Source organism: Macaca fascicularis, chromosome 17 (assembly GCF_037993035.2).
Source record: "Macaca fascicularis isolate 582-1 chromosome 17, T2T-MFA8v1.1".
Taxonomy (NCBI): domain Eukaryota; kingdom Metazoa; phylum Chordata; class Mammalia; order Primates; family Cercopithecidae; genus Macaca; species Macaca fascicularis.
Genome location: NC_088391.1, coordinates 23,137,812 through 23,152,612, shown reverse-complemented (window position 1 = coordinate 23,152,612; position 14,801 = coordinate 23,137,812). Strand labels below are relative to the sequence as shown.

Genomic DNA, 14,801 nt, shown 5'->3' with positions numbered 1-14,801 from the left:
GAAAGAAAAAAGGTCAGTTAAACCACAGAGTCATGAAAAAGTATAGCAAATACCTTAAACTGTATTCTAACCTAAAACAACTGTGTGTTCATTTGCCAATCTATTGAGAAGGTCCAAGACCTTTTCTTTGCATGTAGTCTACTGATTGGAATTCTGCATGCTATCTCTTGCATAAACCGTACCCATAAACCATCAGCTAAGATTTCCCAAGATTTTGTTCTTTTAAGGGGAAAATAACTTAAAGGTACTTGTGAAGCAATCTGAGAGCAGATTTATACTTTATAAATTTTTTTTTTTTTTTTTTTTTGAGATGGAATGTCGCTCTGTCACCAGGCTGGAGTACAGTGGTGCGATCTTGGCTCACTGCAACCTCCGCCGGGTTCAAGTGATTCTCCTGCCTTAGCCTCTTGAGTAGCTAGGATTACGGGCATGCACCACCACACCCGGCTAATTTTTGTATTTTTAGTAGATATAGAGTTTCACCATGTTGGCCAGGATGGTCTCGAACTCCTGACCTCGTGATCCACCCACCTCAGCCTCCCAAAGTGCTGGGATTACAGGCATGAGCCACCACTATACTTTATAATCTTTTACAGTTAATCTCACATACCTTTGTTGGGTCTTTCCAAAATATTAAACATAGATTTTTAAAGAAACAATTTTCACACTCTTTCATTGGTTTATACAATGTAAAGTTACAAAAGCACAATATCAAGTACAACTGGCAAAAACAGATTTGCAAACACAAGTAAGTCATAAGATTGAACTAGTCAATTGATAGGACCAGAAATGGGCAGATTTACTAGATAACAGTTTCCTAGCATGATATGGGAATTAGTCACTTATGACTTACAAAGGAAATAGAGTGAGTTAACTGGTTAGAGGTTATGTGTAGACAGGCTAAGACATCAGCTACTGTACTTCTCCATTTTAATTGACTATGTGTCTTTCTACCTAGAGTGTTTTGAGGGCAGAGATGGTGCCTGGCTATTATGGGAAACTACTGAAGAACTTCCCAGACATTTTTATAATGCTATGTAAATCTTCTCATGAGAACAAGTATGATTTTAAAAAACAAAACAGTCATTTTTAAGCCATTTACACTAAGGTTTATGGATCTGTCCAGAAAAGGCCATGTAGCAGATGCAAATTTCCTTGCTAAAAGCTTCTGTTCATTTCCTAGGGCTACCATAACAAATTGGGACTAACTGGGTGACTAAAAACAACAAAAACTTGTTCTCTCACAGTTATAGAGGCCAGATAATGAAACTGAGGTGTTGACAGCACTTACCTCTTCTGTTCACTGACGTCTTCTGTTGTCTGGTGACTTCAGGTGTTCTTTGCCTAGGGGCCTCAGTGACTTGGAGCTCCATGCCTCCATCATCAAATGGTCTTCTATGTGGGTCTGAGTCTCAAATAGACCTCTACCTTTCTCTTATAAGGATTCTTGTATAGAAATCAATGAAGATCAATCAAATGAGAACAAACAAAGGCTATTTATTCAGGCCTTGTAAGGGAGGGAGCCACGATCTCCTGCATTTTAGCAGAGCCAAAGGCAGGCAGAGGAGTGGGCATGCCCTAATTAGAGGCTCTCGGCATGAGGAAGCTGCAGGCAGGCCAACTAGAAGTGGAGCATTCTGTGGCTTCTTCTTGTTAGTCTCAACTTGGAAATGGGGACAAAAGTTAGGGAAGATGCCAGTTATTAATCCAGTACTGGTCATTTGGGCCAATTGTTATAGTTTGTCTCCTAGGATTGTTATTAGCAATAATGATATGACTTTCTACAAGTCTAATTTATGGACTGGTTACTGTAGATAATGGGTTGGTCTCCTGGGTTGCTTGCTGGAGGTTGTGGGTCAGAGTTCTGTTTTTACATATGGTCTGGCCATTGTCCATTGGCATATTCAGTCATCTACCCTAAAGCCAGGATGATCTCATCTCAAGATCTTTAACCCAGTTATATCTGCAAAACTCCTTTTTCAAAATAAGGTCACATTTGCAAGTTCTGGGAGTTAGGACATGGATATATCTTTGGATGTGTGCGAGGGCACCATTTAACCCACTATAAAGTTCCTCTTGGTTTAGAAATCATGTTTACTTATTTAGAGGGGGAGGAAAAAAAGACCTTGCCTCTTGCCTCTCTGAATGAGACAAGCAGGTGGGTTATAACTGGATTTCACCAAAGGTCTATATAACTTCTGTCCCAGAGGTAGAAATCTTTTTGAAACAGTTGCTTAGACATCCTTTAAAGCTTGGATTTGAGTTGCAGACCAACTCCTTTATGTCTGCACTCCAAAACAAGAGATGTTTTGGTAGTCCAGTACTGTCTATACATTCAGCAAAGCCCCTCCTTTGGTAGAAATCTAGAAGCAGTGTGGATAATGTATGAATGTTGCCTATATTATCTTGGATAGGGAGGTAAGGAACAGTACAAACCCTCTGGTTTCTTTCTTTTTCAGTGCCCAGAAACTCTAATCTCATTGCCTGACCAGAAAAGGAAGTAATCCCTAGTGTCAGCAGATTCAGCGGTATGGGTATATGATAGGTATACAGTTTATTTTTAATTATTCAATTAATTATTTTCGGATGACTCTGATGATGTTCTAACTTATCTTAAAAACGTATTTGAAAAGACAGTCTTGTCTCTAAAAGACTGTTTCCTTAATTTATGCAATTCTAATGAATTATCGGTAGATGGCAGTAATTTGTTTTCATTTTTCTTTTCATTGCACAATAGAAATCTAGGAAAAAACCCAAAACTTTTCCAATTTTACGGCATGAATTTTATGAATAGTTGGTTTAAATAAATATTATCCAAGAGTTCTTCAATTTATGTTGCTATAGAAATAGAGATCAAGAAGTACTAGTTACTTTATTTTTATTGTATAAATCAAATTTTCTTTATTCTTTTTTTTTTTTTGAGGCGGAGTCTCGCTCTGTCGCCCAGGCTGGAGTGCAGTGGCGCGATCTCGGCTCACTGCAAGCTCCGCCTCCCGGGTTCCTGCTATTCTCCTGCCTCAGCCTCCCGAGTAGCTGGGACTACAGGCGCCGCCACCACGCCCGGCTAATTTTTTTGTATTTTTAGTGGAGACGGGGTTTCATTGTGTTAGCCAGGATGGTCTCGATCTCCTGACCTCGTGATCCGCCCGTCTCGGCCTCCCAAAGTGCTGGGATTACAGGCTTGAGCCACCGCGCCCGGCCAAATTTTCTTTATTCTTTAGGTTACTTTATCAAATACTTTAAGGAATACAAAAATGAATAAAACACTGTATTTGCCTTCCCGGTGCTTACAATCTAATGTGGAAAGATACTATAAAATAATGAAAATAATAAAAATAAAAATCTGTTGAGTATTCATTGTGGGACAGGAATCTGCTAAATGCTTAACATGCATTATTTCATTTAGTCTTTACAATCACCCTAATGAAGCAGGCACTAATATTGTTTCCATTTTATGGGTAAGGAGTCTGTGGCCCAGGTTGGAAATAATTTTCCTAATAAGTTAATAAGTAGTGTAATTTAGATTCAAAACTAGCTCTGTCTTACTTTAGACCTATACCTTTATTTAAAATGGCATAATAGAAATACTGAAACAATTCTTCTAAAAAGAGAAAGACCATATCTTCCCAGAAAGATCAAGAAAGACCTCCTAAAGAAAAAGCCATCTAAATGGAATTGAAAGATTGGCTGTGATGTTGACATGATCAGAATAGTGCTTTTGGAGCATCATTCTGTTAGAAAAGGGCAAATTGGAGTGGAGATAGACTATAATTAGACACCTGTTATATGCCAGGCACTTGTAGACCTCTGCCATCATGGAGCTTACATTAGTAGAAGGATATGGAGATGTCAGTGGTGATAGATGCTGTCAAGAAAAATGAGGCAGGGCAAGGAAACAGAGGGTGAAAGAGAGAGTTATCAGAGAAGGCTTCTCTACTAAGATAGTATTTCAAATTGGTAAGGAGTGATTGGATTCCAGTATAATTTAAAGGTAGAGCCAATAGGCTTTGCCAAAAGAACTGCATGCAGCTCGTAATGGAAAAACAGTGAAGGTTCTGGCTCATCTTTTGAGTAGGTCAATAGGGGCAGCACCCTTGGAGTGTTAAGGATTTCTCAAAGGGCCTATGAAACATCAACAATAAGATATCCTTTATTATTGCCTTGGGCAAGTCTAGTTGAATTGCCTTGGGCTCTATACCCTTGTAGAGACCTCCCTGCTAATGAATTCAGGGTTTTTGGCCTAAAGAACAAGAAAAATGAACTTATAATTTACCGAGATAGAGAAGACTGTGAAGGTGCAGGTTTAGTGGTGGTAATAGAGTGGACAGAGGAATCAAGAGTTCAGTTTGGGACATACTGAGTTGAAATGTCTATTAAAAATCCAAATGGAGATATCAGGTTAGCAATGAGTATGAGTCTGCATCTCAACAGGAATGTTCAGGGTAGAGATATAATTTGGGAATTGTCAGCCTACAGGTGGATTTTAAAGCCGTAGAACAAGATGGCATCACATGTAGAATAAGTATGAGAAAAGAAGGAAGCCTGAGGACTGAGCACTGGGAGGTATAACATAAGTAGAAAAGACGAGAAAGGACCAACAAAGGAAACCAAGAAGTATGGTGTTTCAAGAAGGCAGTTATTATCAAATGTGTTAAATGATGTCAATAAGTCAAGTAAAATGAAGACGGAACTTGTTCATTGAATGTGGCAATGTGGAGCTCACAGATACCGTGATAAAAATCTTAAAAGCATAGTGATAAATGACTGGTTCTAGTGGGTTCAAGAAGAAAGAGGAGAGGAAGTGGAGAGCAAGGATCTTGGCTTTAAAGGGGAGCAAAGAAATGGGTCAGTACTGAAGGAGGTTATGGTGTCAAGCAAGGGTGGTGGTGGTAGTGGTTGTTGATTTATGATGGGCTGTTAAGAATAATACGTTTGACCAAGTAAATAGGGAAATTCTATTGAGGGGCCATTCAAAGAAGTAATGTCTATGAGAAGGGAGTACAAAAGTAGAGGACTGGCCTTAGATAGGAGCAAGAACACTTTATTGCAAGAAAACAGTATGCTGGTATACCTGTGCAGGTACAAAATCTGGTAGATGGGTAATTTACCATCTTCTCTGATTTTTTTCTTCTATCTCAGTTAAATTAGAAGGTAAATTATCAACTCAAAGGAAGGGAAACGAGGTGTGGGAGGTTTGAAGACAGAGGATAAAGAGTGAAACAGTCATCTACATAACTTGGTGCATCTTAAGAGCCTAGGATCAAGGTCCCACTTGACATAAAATGGTCTTGAATTTAAAGTGAGTCAACAGCATAGTTGTATGTCTTTCTTTAAGCATATTCAGCTACTTGAGTATAAGCAAAGCAGCTGGTTGGGATTCTTCCAGGGAATTAGGACAGGGAGTGAGCTGTAAGGGAAATGAGGGTGAAAGCAAAGGAATCTAAGCGAAGTAAGGAGGGAAGAATATATGAAGGGTTGAGGGAATGTGTAAAGATACAGGAGTCGATGGACTGGAAGTCTTGCGGGGTTAAACAGCACATAATGTCAAAATACTAGACGGGATAAGCTAGAAAAATAAACAGTAGTTTGAATCTGAGATTATGGATGAGGTACAGTTATACTCTATGGGTTGCTGGGGAGAATAAATGAAAGAAGACCTCGAAACAACTGAGAGTTCAGGGTTTCAGATATACCATTTGTGTGGATATTGAAATTCCCAAGGAAATACGGGAGAGTAGTGATAGAGGAACAGTAAGTCAGATGCTATAATCTAGGAATGAGCCTTCCAAGACCTGGATGACAGCTGATAACAACAAGGAAAGATAAAGCCTATGTAGTCTATGGCCTGAATTTCAAAGAAACCAGAGAGGGTTTTAGAGAGAAGAAAAGGAAATATGGTGGCAGTGGAATGGAGAACAGAAAAAAAAAAAAATGTTTCATCTCCAGACTTAGTGGCTTGAGAATGAGGAAGCTGTGTCTTCGGACTTCAGTTAAAGCCAAAAGGTAAAAGGGAAGTTCACTGAAAAGGTTGACAATAGAAAGGACTTTGCGGAAGATGGCCCATGAATTTCAGAAGTCAAAGTGGAAGGATAGAAAAGGGTTGGGGAGTGGGTAATACAGCATCACACTAAGGGGCTTACCAAGCTGAATAAGGATGGGTTCTCATGATGAAGAATGCTGGCTTCTTCTGAAGACTGAAGTTAATAAGGAGGTAGAATTTAATGGGAATTATGCCCACAATATTTTAGGCAGCTTATGGAAATTGCACTGTGATTTGGGGGAGAGAGAAATGGGGACTCACCAGGAAGGTAAGTTACCTAACAGGAATTTACTGCTAGGTGAGAGCATGAAGAACTCATTGGATTACCTCTTCAGGCATGCAAATTGTCTCCTTAGGCCATTGGAGGCCTGTTGGAGCTGCAGCAGCTCTATAAATGCACTTTACCAGAATAGTTTCCCAAAGAAGAAATGTAGATGGTAGTAGTGGGAATAGAAAGAGTAAGTTGATGAAAGTGATGTTTTAGCATCATAGGAATACAAAATGTAGTGGACCCTTGAACAACACGGGTTTGAACTGTGCAGGTTCACTTACCCGTGGGTATTTTAAGCCAAACTCGGATCAAATATACAGTATATGCGGGACTTGAAATCCCCATGTAAGGAGGGCCAAGTTTTCATGTAAGTGGGTTCTGAAGCACTGACTTTGGGACTTGAATATTCACAGATTTTGATATGAAGTGGGGAAGGGGGTGACTTGGAACCAATCCCCTGCATATACTGTGGGATGACTCTAGTTTTATTCTGGAGTGATATATGGAAGACATAATTCTTCCCATAAAAAGTCATAATCTTGGTAGTCTATCATAGTCTAGCATTAAGAGCATGAACTTTGGAACCAAAATACTTGAATTCAAATCACATGTCTTACATTTAATGGCTCTCTTTGGATAAATCCTTATATCTATTTGTGTACCTCACTGTACTTTTTTTCGTAAAATGAAAATTGTAATAATATCTACCTTATAGGGTTAAATGAGTTACTATTTTTAAAGTTCTTTGAATACCATCTGGCACAGAATAAACACTATATAATTTTTTTTTTAATCTAAAGCAGTTGGAACAGCAGTGACTAGCACAAAGTAAGTATAAGTTTTTACCATTGTAATTAATTGAAAGAACTGACAGTATATACTGAAAGTATAGATGTAGAGGGCATGCATTTTTCAAGGTAGATATATTTAAGGATGAAGTCTGTGATGGTGAAACCCAAATGAAAGCGCTAGAGAGAAAATCAGGTTTGGATTCATTAGCACTAATCTGGGACAGTTCTGTGTGTTGAGCAAAAAGTATGTAACGTGAACGGAGTAAATGGCTCAGCTTCAGGGAAGACTTCATGAAGGAGTAGGTTTGAAGTGAGAGTTGAAGGAAGTGACATGAAGGAACAGGAAAGAATTATAAATTTCGAGGAATGGTTATGATAATCTGCTAGGTAAGCCCTCATAATTTCTTTAGCTTGGATGTATATTTCTAGATAGATTTGATCTCTACACAGGAAACGATTTAACTTTGCTTGTCTTTTTTGTTGCATATATATCAGGTTTCAATCCTTTAAATTTTTTTAGACACATGTAACTAGTACATGGATCTTTGTAGTTAATTGATCTTTAGAAAGGTATTTAGTGATTTAAGGAGAAAAATACTTATTCCTCCTATCGTTACTCCTAAATGAAGAGTAGATCAAAATTTGCTTTGGGCTTACTGTGTCCAGAATAGCACTGGACAGGAGTGCTATATTCCCTGGATTCCACACCCATAGCAGAAGTTGTTAATCATTGTTGATATCATTTCTCACAGATTCTGGTTATAGTCTCAGAATCTATTTCCTCATAGTACTGGAGTTACATACTATTAATACTAACCCAAAATAATTATGCAGTGTATATCAGGTACTATTCTAAGCATGCTATATATATTACTTTAATTATTAGAACAGCCTTATGAAGTTTTAAAGATGAGGTACTGAGGATCAAAGAAGTTAAGAAACTTACTCAAGGTCACAACAGTGGAAAAGCAGAAGAAGCAAAATTCAAATACAGTTCTTCTTTCATTCCAAAATCACTAAACCATTATATTCTAATTCTTGGTACTAATGGTGAAATGTCATTGACATCCCTGTGACATGTTTGACAATTAATTTACCTTTCAGGGTCACCAGTATACAACAGGAAAAAACAAAAGTGAAAGATTATCAATATAGATTATTGAGTAGGAGTAAAGAAGGTAAATCAAAAAGGGGAAAAGAGGAGATTACAGACACAGAAAATGTCAGACAACAAAGAAAGGAAGAGTCAAGGATTTCCTAAAAAAGGTGATGAAACAGTCTTAAGAAATGAATAATTAAAAGATCAGCAACAACAAAAAAAGTAGTCTGGTAGGATAATTGTGTTAAAATTGATAGCAAATTAGAATAGATGGAAGCAGTTACATTTAGCCGGGACAAACATATACAGTGTTTAAAAAAGGCATACTAACCTGAAAATACAGAATTATAATGAGAATGCATCAACTGTAATTGCTATAGAGCTGTTATGGTAGCACTATAATTATAGTATATGTGCAAGTGGTCTGGATAAAAAAATTAGGACAATCAAAATATTTATACTGTTCCATAAAGGAACAGGTATAACATTGCAGTAGGCAACTTTGAATTGCCTATTATTTTTGCCTTTACGTTTGGTTTTGTTTATATCAGCAAGGGAAAATTCCTAATTCTAAATTTAGTTTAGAGGCAAAAGCATCAAATATTTAATGATTTTGCATAAAGAAACATAACTTTCTTAAAATAGCTGTATTTTAATTTTTATTATATACTTTATTCTTTTGTCTAATTGTAGATAACCAAGACACAAGTTCGTTAGCTGATGCTGTAGAGAAAGTTGCAAAGCAACAACAATCACAAGCATCAGAGATAGAAAAAAACAAAAAAGTTCTGTTCAGTTTGAAGGTAACTTCTTTATATAGTCTTTTAAATGTCTTTACTTTCTTTAAAAGTAAATGACCAGGAAGTTATTAAAAATACTTATTATTGGGAGTCACTTTTAAAGTTATTCTCTGTCAATTATTCTGTTCTCCCTAAGTAGAGTTTACTTAGGGAGAGTATTCCAGTTTTATGGAAAATTTTACACTCCCAACATATAAAGATTCAACAGTGTCATTGCAACTGTAGGATAAGCATATAAAACCTAACATGTTAGATAGAATTATTTTACATTCCCTTATTTGATAGTTTTTCCTAAAATGCTGAATTGAAGGAATGTTAAGTTTTAAGCCAGTGTTTGTAAAGCTATGAATTGTGAGTTATTTGTTGTCAGTGAACATTTCAAGTAGCCTCCCTCTATGTTCCTTTCCTTTTTAAATATATTTATAATCCTACTACAGGGAATATGGGAGCCATACTTGGTCTTCGCATGCAACATAATTAGATATAACTATGCTATGTGAATATGACTAAAGAAATGAAAATGAAAACAGTATCTTGTGCTCTGTAACGATTGTTATTAAATATATCATAGAAATGAGAAGAATAGGCTCAGGAGCTGAACCGCCTAGTTCAAATGGCCAGATTTACTACTTCTTGTTCCGTGATTGAATTTGTTGTGCTCCTGTTTCCTTAGTTGTAAAATAGAGATAACAATAGGACGTGCCCATAAGCTTTTCATGAGGATTAAATGAGTTAATGTGTTTGGTGGGGACCAGGTGGACATGGTACTGGTAGGGCCCTATTTGACATTGGCTTTAAGTATCATTGGCTTTAAGTGCATCAGCAGATACATGATGACAATAATTGTATTATGGTGATATGGATTTCTTATAAATATTTGTATTATGTTAGTCACTTCTAGAAAAGAATACAGCTATACAGTAGAATGTAATTCAAAAACTAATGTCATAGTTTTGTAAAGAAATTATTTTGTAAAACTTTTCAGTCTTCAAAGAGTTTCATAGACTTTATTCCATTTATATTGAGAGCCTACTTTGTGTTAAGCATTTTGCTGAACATTGTCTTCTCTCTCATGTTACTTACCATCTGTTGGGAAGACAAAGAAGTAAACAAATAATTACATGTAGAGTAGTAGTGTCAATGATAGAGGCATGAACGCAACACAGATTTAACACTAGAGAGAGAGTGATCCCAAAATAAATGATGTTTCAGTTGAGTTTTAAATGGCAGCTGGAGTTCATCTGAATGATTAGGTATCTAGGACAAGTTTAAAGGTTAGGGAGTAAGGAAGATAATATTCAAAATAAAAAGGACCTAAGGATATTCACAGAGGATATTTGCAGAGGCCTGAAATAGCATTGGTACATTCCTAGAACCATAAATAGTTTGATGGTAAAATAAATTACAGTACGTTTTGAAAAATCATGGAAGATATATACCACGATAAGAAACTTCAACTTTATTCTAAAGTTGATGAGAAGCATTTGACAGATTTTAAGCAAGAAGCAAATAATTAAATTTATATTTTAGAAAGAATTCTAGATACATAAAAAGCACTTATTATAATCCAATATCCATTCATGATAAAAACTCTCAGCTAATTGGAAATAAAAGGGAACTTCCTTAATCTAAGGAAGAACAGCTACATAAATTCTCTAACCAACCACATACTTAATGGTGAAATAATGAATGTTTTTCTCCTAAGATCAGGAACAAGACGAAGATGTCTCCTCTTACTTCTATTCAAGATGGTACTGGCAGTTCAAGCCCGTATAGCTATGCAAGTAAAAGAAAAAAACTCATTCCGTTTAGAAAGAAAGAAGTAAAGCTGTTTTTATTCACAGATGACATTATTTTTTATTTAAATAAAATCCCAAGGAAGCTATAAAAAGCTACTAGAACTAATAAGTGAGGTTAGAAAGATTGCAGGGCACAAGATTAATATACAAAACTATAGTGTATTTCTACACATTGGCAAGAGAAAATCAGAAATTAAAACTTCAAAAGCAATACTACTTACAATGCCAACAAAACTATTCAATACTTAGGGGCAAATTTGACAAAAGGTTTAAAGACCAGTATGCTGAACACTGTAAAACATTGGTGAGAAAAATTAAAGAAGGCTTAAATGTAGAGGTATGTCATTTTTATGAAACAGAAGACTCAGTATTGCTAATATGTTAGTTCTCTCAGTTTTATTTATACATGAAACGCAGTCCCAGTCAAAATTTCAGGAGGCTTTTGGGAGAGAAATACATAGGCTAATTCTAAAAGTCATATGGAAATGCAAAGGACTTAGAATATCCAAAACAATTTTGAAGAAGAAAAGTGTTGGAAATCTTACACTACCTGGGACATTTTCTAACACTAACAACCAATTTTCTGATTCTCTGGATGCCAACTGTGTGTCCAATGATTGGATTCTGTTCTGACACTACAACAGCTTTCCCTTATTTGCAGTTTTGCTTTTGCAGTTTCAGTTAGCCACAGTGAGCTGAATTCTAAAAGTATTAAATGGAAGATTACAGAAATAAACAATTTGTAAATTTAAAATTGCAAGTCATTCTGAGTAGCACGATGAAATCTCGCACTGTCCTGCTCCATCCTGCCTGGGACATGAGTCATCCTTTTGTCCAGCACATCTATGCCATATGAGCTACCCATTCTTTAGTCACTTAGTAGTCGTCTCAGTTATCAGATTGATTGTGGCAGTATCACAGTGCTTATGTTTAACTAAACCTTATTTTACTTAATGGCCCCAAAGTATCAGCGTAGTGATGCTGGCAATTCAGATATGTCAAAGAGAAGCTGTAAAGTACTTACTTTAAGTGAGAAGGTGAAAGTTCTCAACTTAAAGGAAAGAAAAATATCATACACTGAAGTTGCTAAGATCTATGGTAAGGACAAATCATTCATCTGTGAAGTTGTAAAGAAGGAAAAATAAATTCCTGGCTGGGCGTGGTGGCTCACTCCTGTAATCCCAGCACTTTGGGAGGCCGAGGCAGATGGATAACTTGAGGTCGGGAGTTCGAGACCAGCCTGGCCAATATGGTGAAACCCTGTCTCTACTAAAAATACAAAACAGCCAGGCATGGTGGTACACGCCTGTAATCCCAGCTACTTAGAAGGCTGAGGCTGGCCAATCACTTGAACCTGGGAGGCAGAGGTTGCAGTGAGCTGAGATCACACCACTGCACTCCAGCCTGGGCAACAGAACAAGACTCAGAGATTCCATCTCCAAAAACAAAAGAGAAAAAGAAATTCCTGTTAATTTTGCTGTTGCACCTCAGACTGCAGAAGTTGCGGACACAGTGTGTAATAGTGCTTAGTTAAGATGAAAAAGACATTAAATTTCTGGGTGGAAGACATGAACAGAAAACATGTTCCAAATAACGGCCACGTGTTGCTCCAGAAGGCACTAAGTCTATATGAAGACCTCAGCAAGGGATTTTCTGAAATAAGTGACACAAAGTAAGGGATGGTCACACAGATTCAGAAAGAGGTTTGGACTGAAAAATATAAAAATTAAGGAGAGACCAAGTCTGCCAATAAAGAAGCTGCTGCCATTTGAGTACAGTACAATAAGATAGGAGAGAGAGACCACATTCACATAACTTATAGTATAGCATTATAATTATTCCGTTGTTATTATCTTATTGTGCCTGATTTATATGTTAAACTTTATCATAGGTATGTATGTACAGGAAAAAAAAACACAGTATATGTAGAGTTCAGTACTGTCCATGGTTTCAGGCATCCACGGAGGTCTTGGAACATATTCCGCCTAGATAAGGAGGGACTACTGTATCTATCTGGAATTAGCATCAGCTCCCAGAAGATAAAGGGTTCAGTCCCATAAGACTGCCCCTGCTTCATGTGCCAGTCACAAGTCCCAGGCTACCCATACTTCTGACCAACTGGCTATAAAATCAGAGGTTCTCACCTTACCATTAACTAAGTTGGGTAACATAGGAGTATGATAATTTGCATTTTTGGTCCCAATTTTTCATCCCTTAGTCTATCCATACCCTTTGCCATATATTATAATGCTTTCCCATAATGGATGGACACACTTCCACCCCTTGACTCTGGGTTTGATTATGTGACTAGCTGGGGTGTTATCAGATATGACTCAAACAAAAGCTTTAAAAAACTCTTCCATAACTGAATTTCACTCTTCTGCATCTACTATTATCATGACATGCCTGGGTTGGCCCATTGGAGGAGAAGATACATATAAAGCAAAGCCAAGACACCCCTGTCAGCCCAGTTAAAGCCAATTTAAATCATCTTACAATCAGCCAATCCCCAGACACTTGGGCAGATTCAACCAAGATCAGCAGAACCACCTAGCCAACCCTTGCTTCTCCCAGGCTTATGAACTACCTAGACAACCTCAGCTGCTCCTAGTCATGTCAGCAGTATATACTTATGTATTATTGTATGCTACTGAGGTTTTGTAGTTCTGGCAACAGATAATTGATACAAGGAGTAATTGGCTGTGTTGTAGAAAGGATTCATTCAATTTTTGGATATGGTGAATTTGAGGTGGCCAGTGGCGGCTGGGTGTAGAACTCAGCAGCTACTTACATTCTGTGAATCATCAGCAGATATGTAGCTGAATATGTAAATTTGGATGAAATTACCCAAGGAGCACATATAGAGAGTGAGAAGAGGAAATTATGATGAAGACCTATATTTGAAGGAACTGTTGAGATTGAGAAGGAATTCTCAGAAATTTCTAAGGAGAACCGGAAAAGACTGGTGGTGTGAAAACTAGGCTTTAAAAAGAAGGCAGCAGTTAGGAATGCAAAATGCCCCAGGGAGGCAAAGTAAATATCTTTATACTCATTTTACAAATGGAGAAAAGTGTAGTTTGAATGGGGTAACAAAGTTTGTTATGCATGATCATACAAACTAGTAAATAGCAATAAGGGTGTTAGAACCTAGATCTTTTGATTGTTAACTCAGGGCTTTATCATTTTTTATCATATTGTCTTTCCTGAGTGTGTACTTCTGATGCCTGTAAATAAATTAGTAAAATTATTATAAAGTATCTTACATATATAAAATGTCAAGATAAAACATGAGATAGAACATTAAAAAATATGTAACTGAGATCCCTTCTGAAATTATAAAATAGTGTTTATTGCATGTTTCCTTTTATTCGTCAATTTTTAATATCTGATAAATATATTTTTATGAGTGATTTTTCCTATATTCACATGGATTAAAACATTGATTTTCCTCTCATGTTTAAAATTTTGAATAAATAATGATAATGTTAAAATATATTACAGAATGAACTTCATGAGCTTGAAAAACAAATAGCAGCTATCTCTGCAGAAACTAAAGGAACAGAAAGACAAATTTATCAACAAGATGCTGCCATACAGAATACCAAACTTCACTGTGATAGCCTGGAAACTCAAATCAAATCTTTACATTCAGAAAATGTAAAGCTTAAATTTGACATAGAAACAGCCCAAGAAGATTTTGAGGAACACATGATAAAATATAATGCATATTATGCAAAAATAAAAGCACATAAAAATAGTTTGGGAGAAGTAGAAAGCAAATGGTCATTTATGACCGAACTCCATGAAAAACGAGATTTTGTTAAAAAATTAAAGACGATGAAAGAAGAACTTATGCAAGATCTTCAAAATCCAGGAGGGAACCGAATAACACAAGTACAGGTGTGGAAAATTACTTAGTAAAACTATTTTTTCTATAACTCCTTTTTTGCAAGTACATACATTAAATGGTAAATTTATTGTGAAGTTAATAAAATGCCCAT

General features: G+C 36.6%; 1 protein-coding gene across 5 annotated transcripts in view; it reads left to right on the top strand.

The window, feature by feature from the left end:
- Positions 1–14,801, top strand: part of CCDC122 (coiled-coil domain containing 122) — a 40,090-nt gene that overhangs the window by 2,659 nt on the left and 22,630 nt on the right. For 2 of the 5 annotated variants that reach the window (XM_074021934.1, XM_074021936.1), the window contains exons 2-5: positions 2,460–2,545; positions 7,112–7,139; positions 8,895–9,004; positions 14,302–14,700. In XM_074021934.1, the coding sequence (XP_073878035.1) occupies positions 14,509–14,700 (192 nt within the window). In that variant the 5' untranslated portion in view covers positions 2,460–2,545; positions 7,112–7,139; positions 8,895–9,004; positions 14,302–14,508. The other 3 variants (XM_045377398.3, XM_045377394.3, XM_045377392.3) reach the window with 2 other exon arrangements.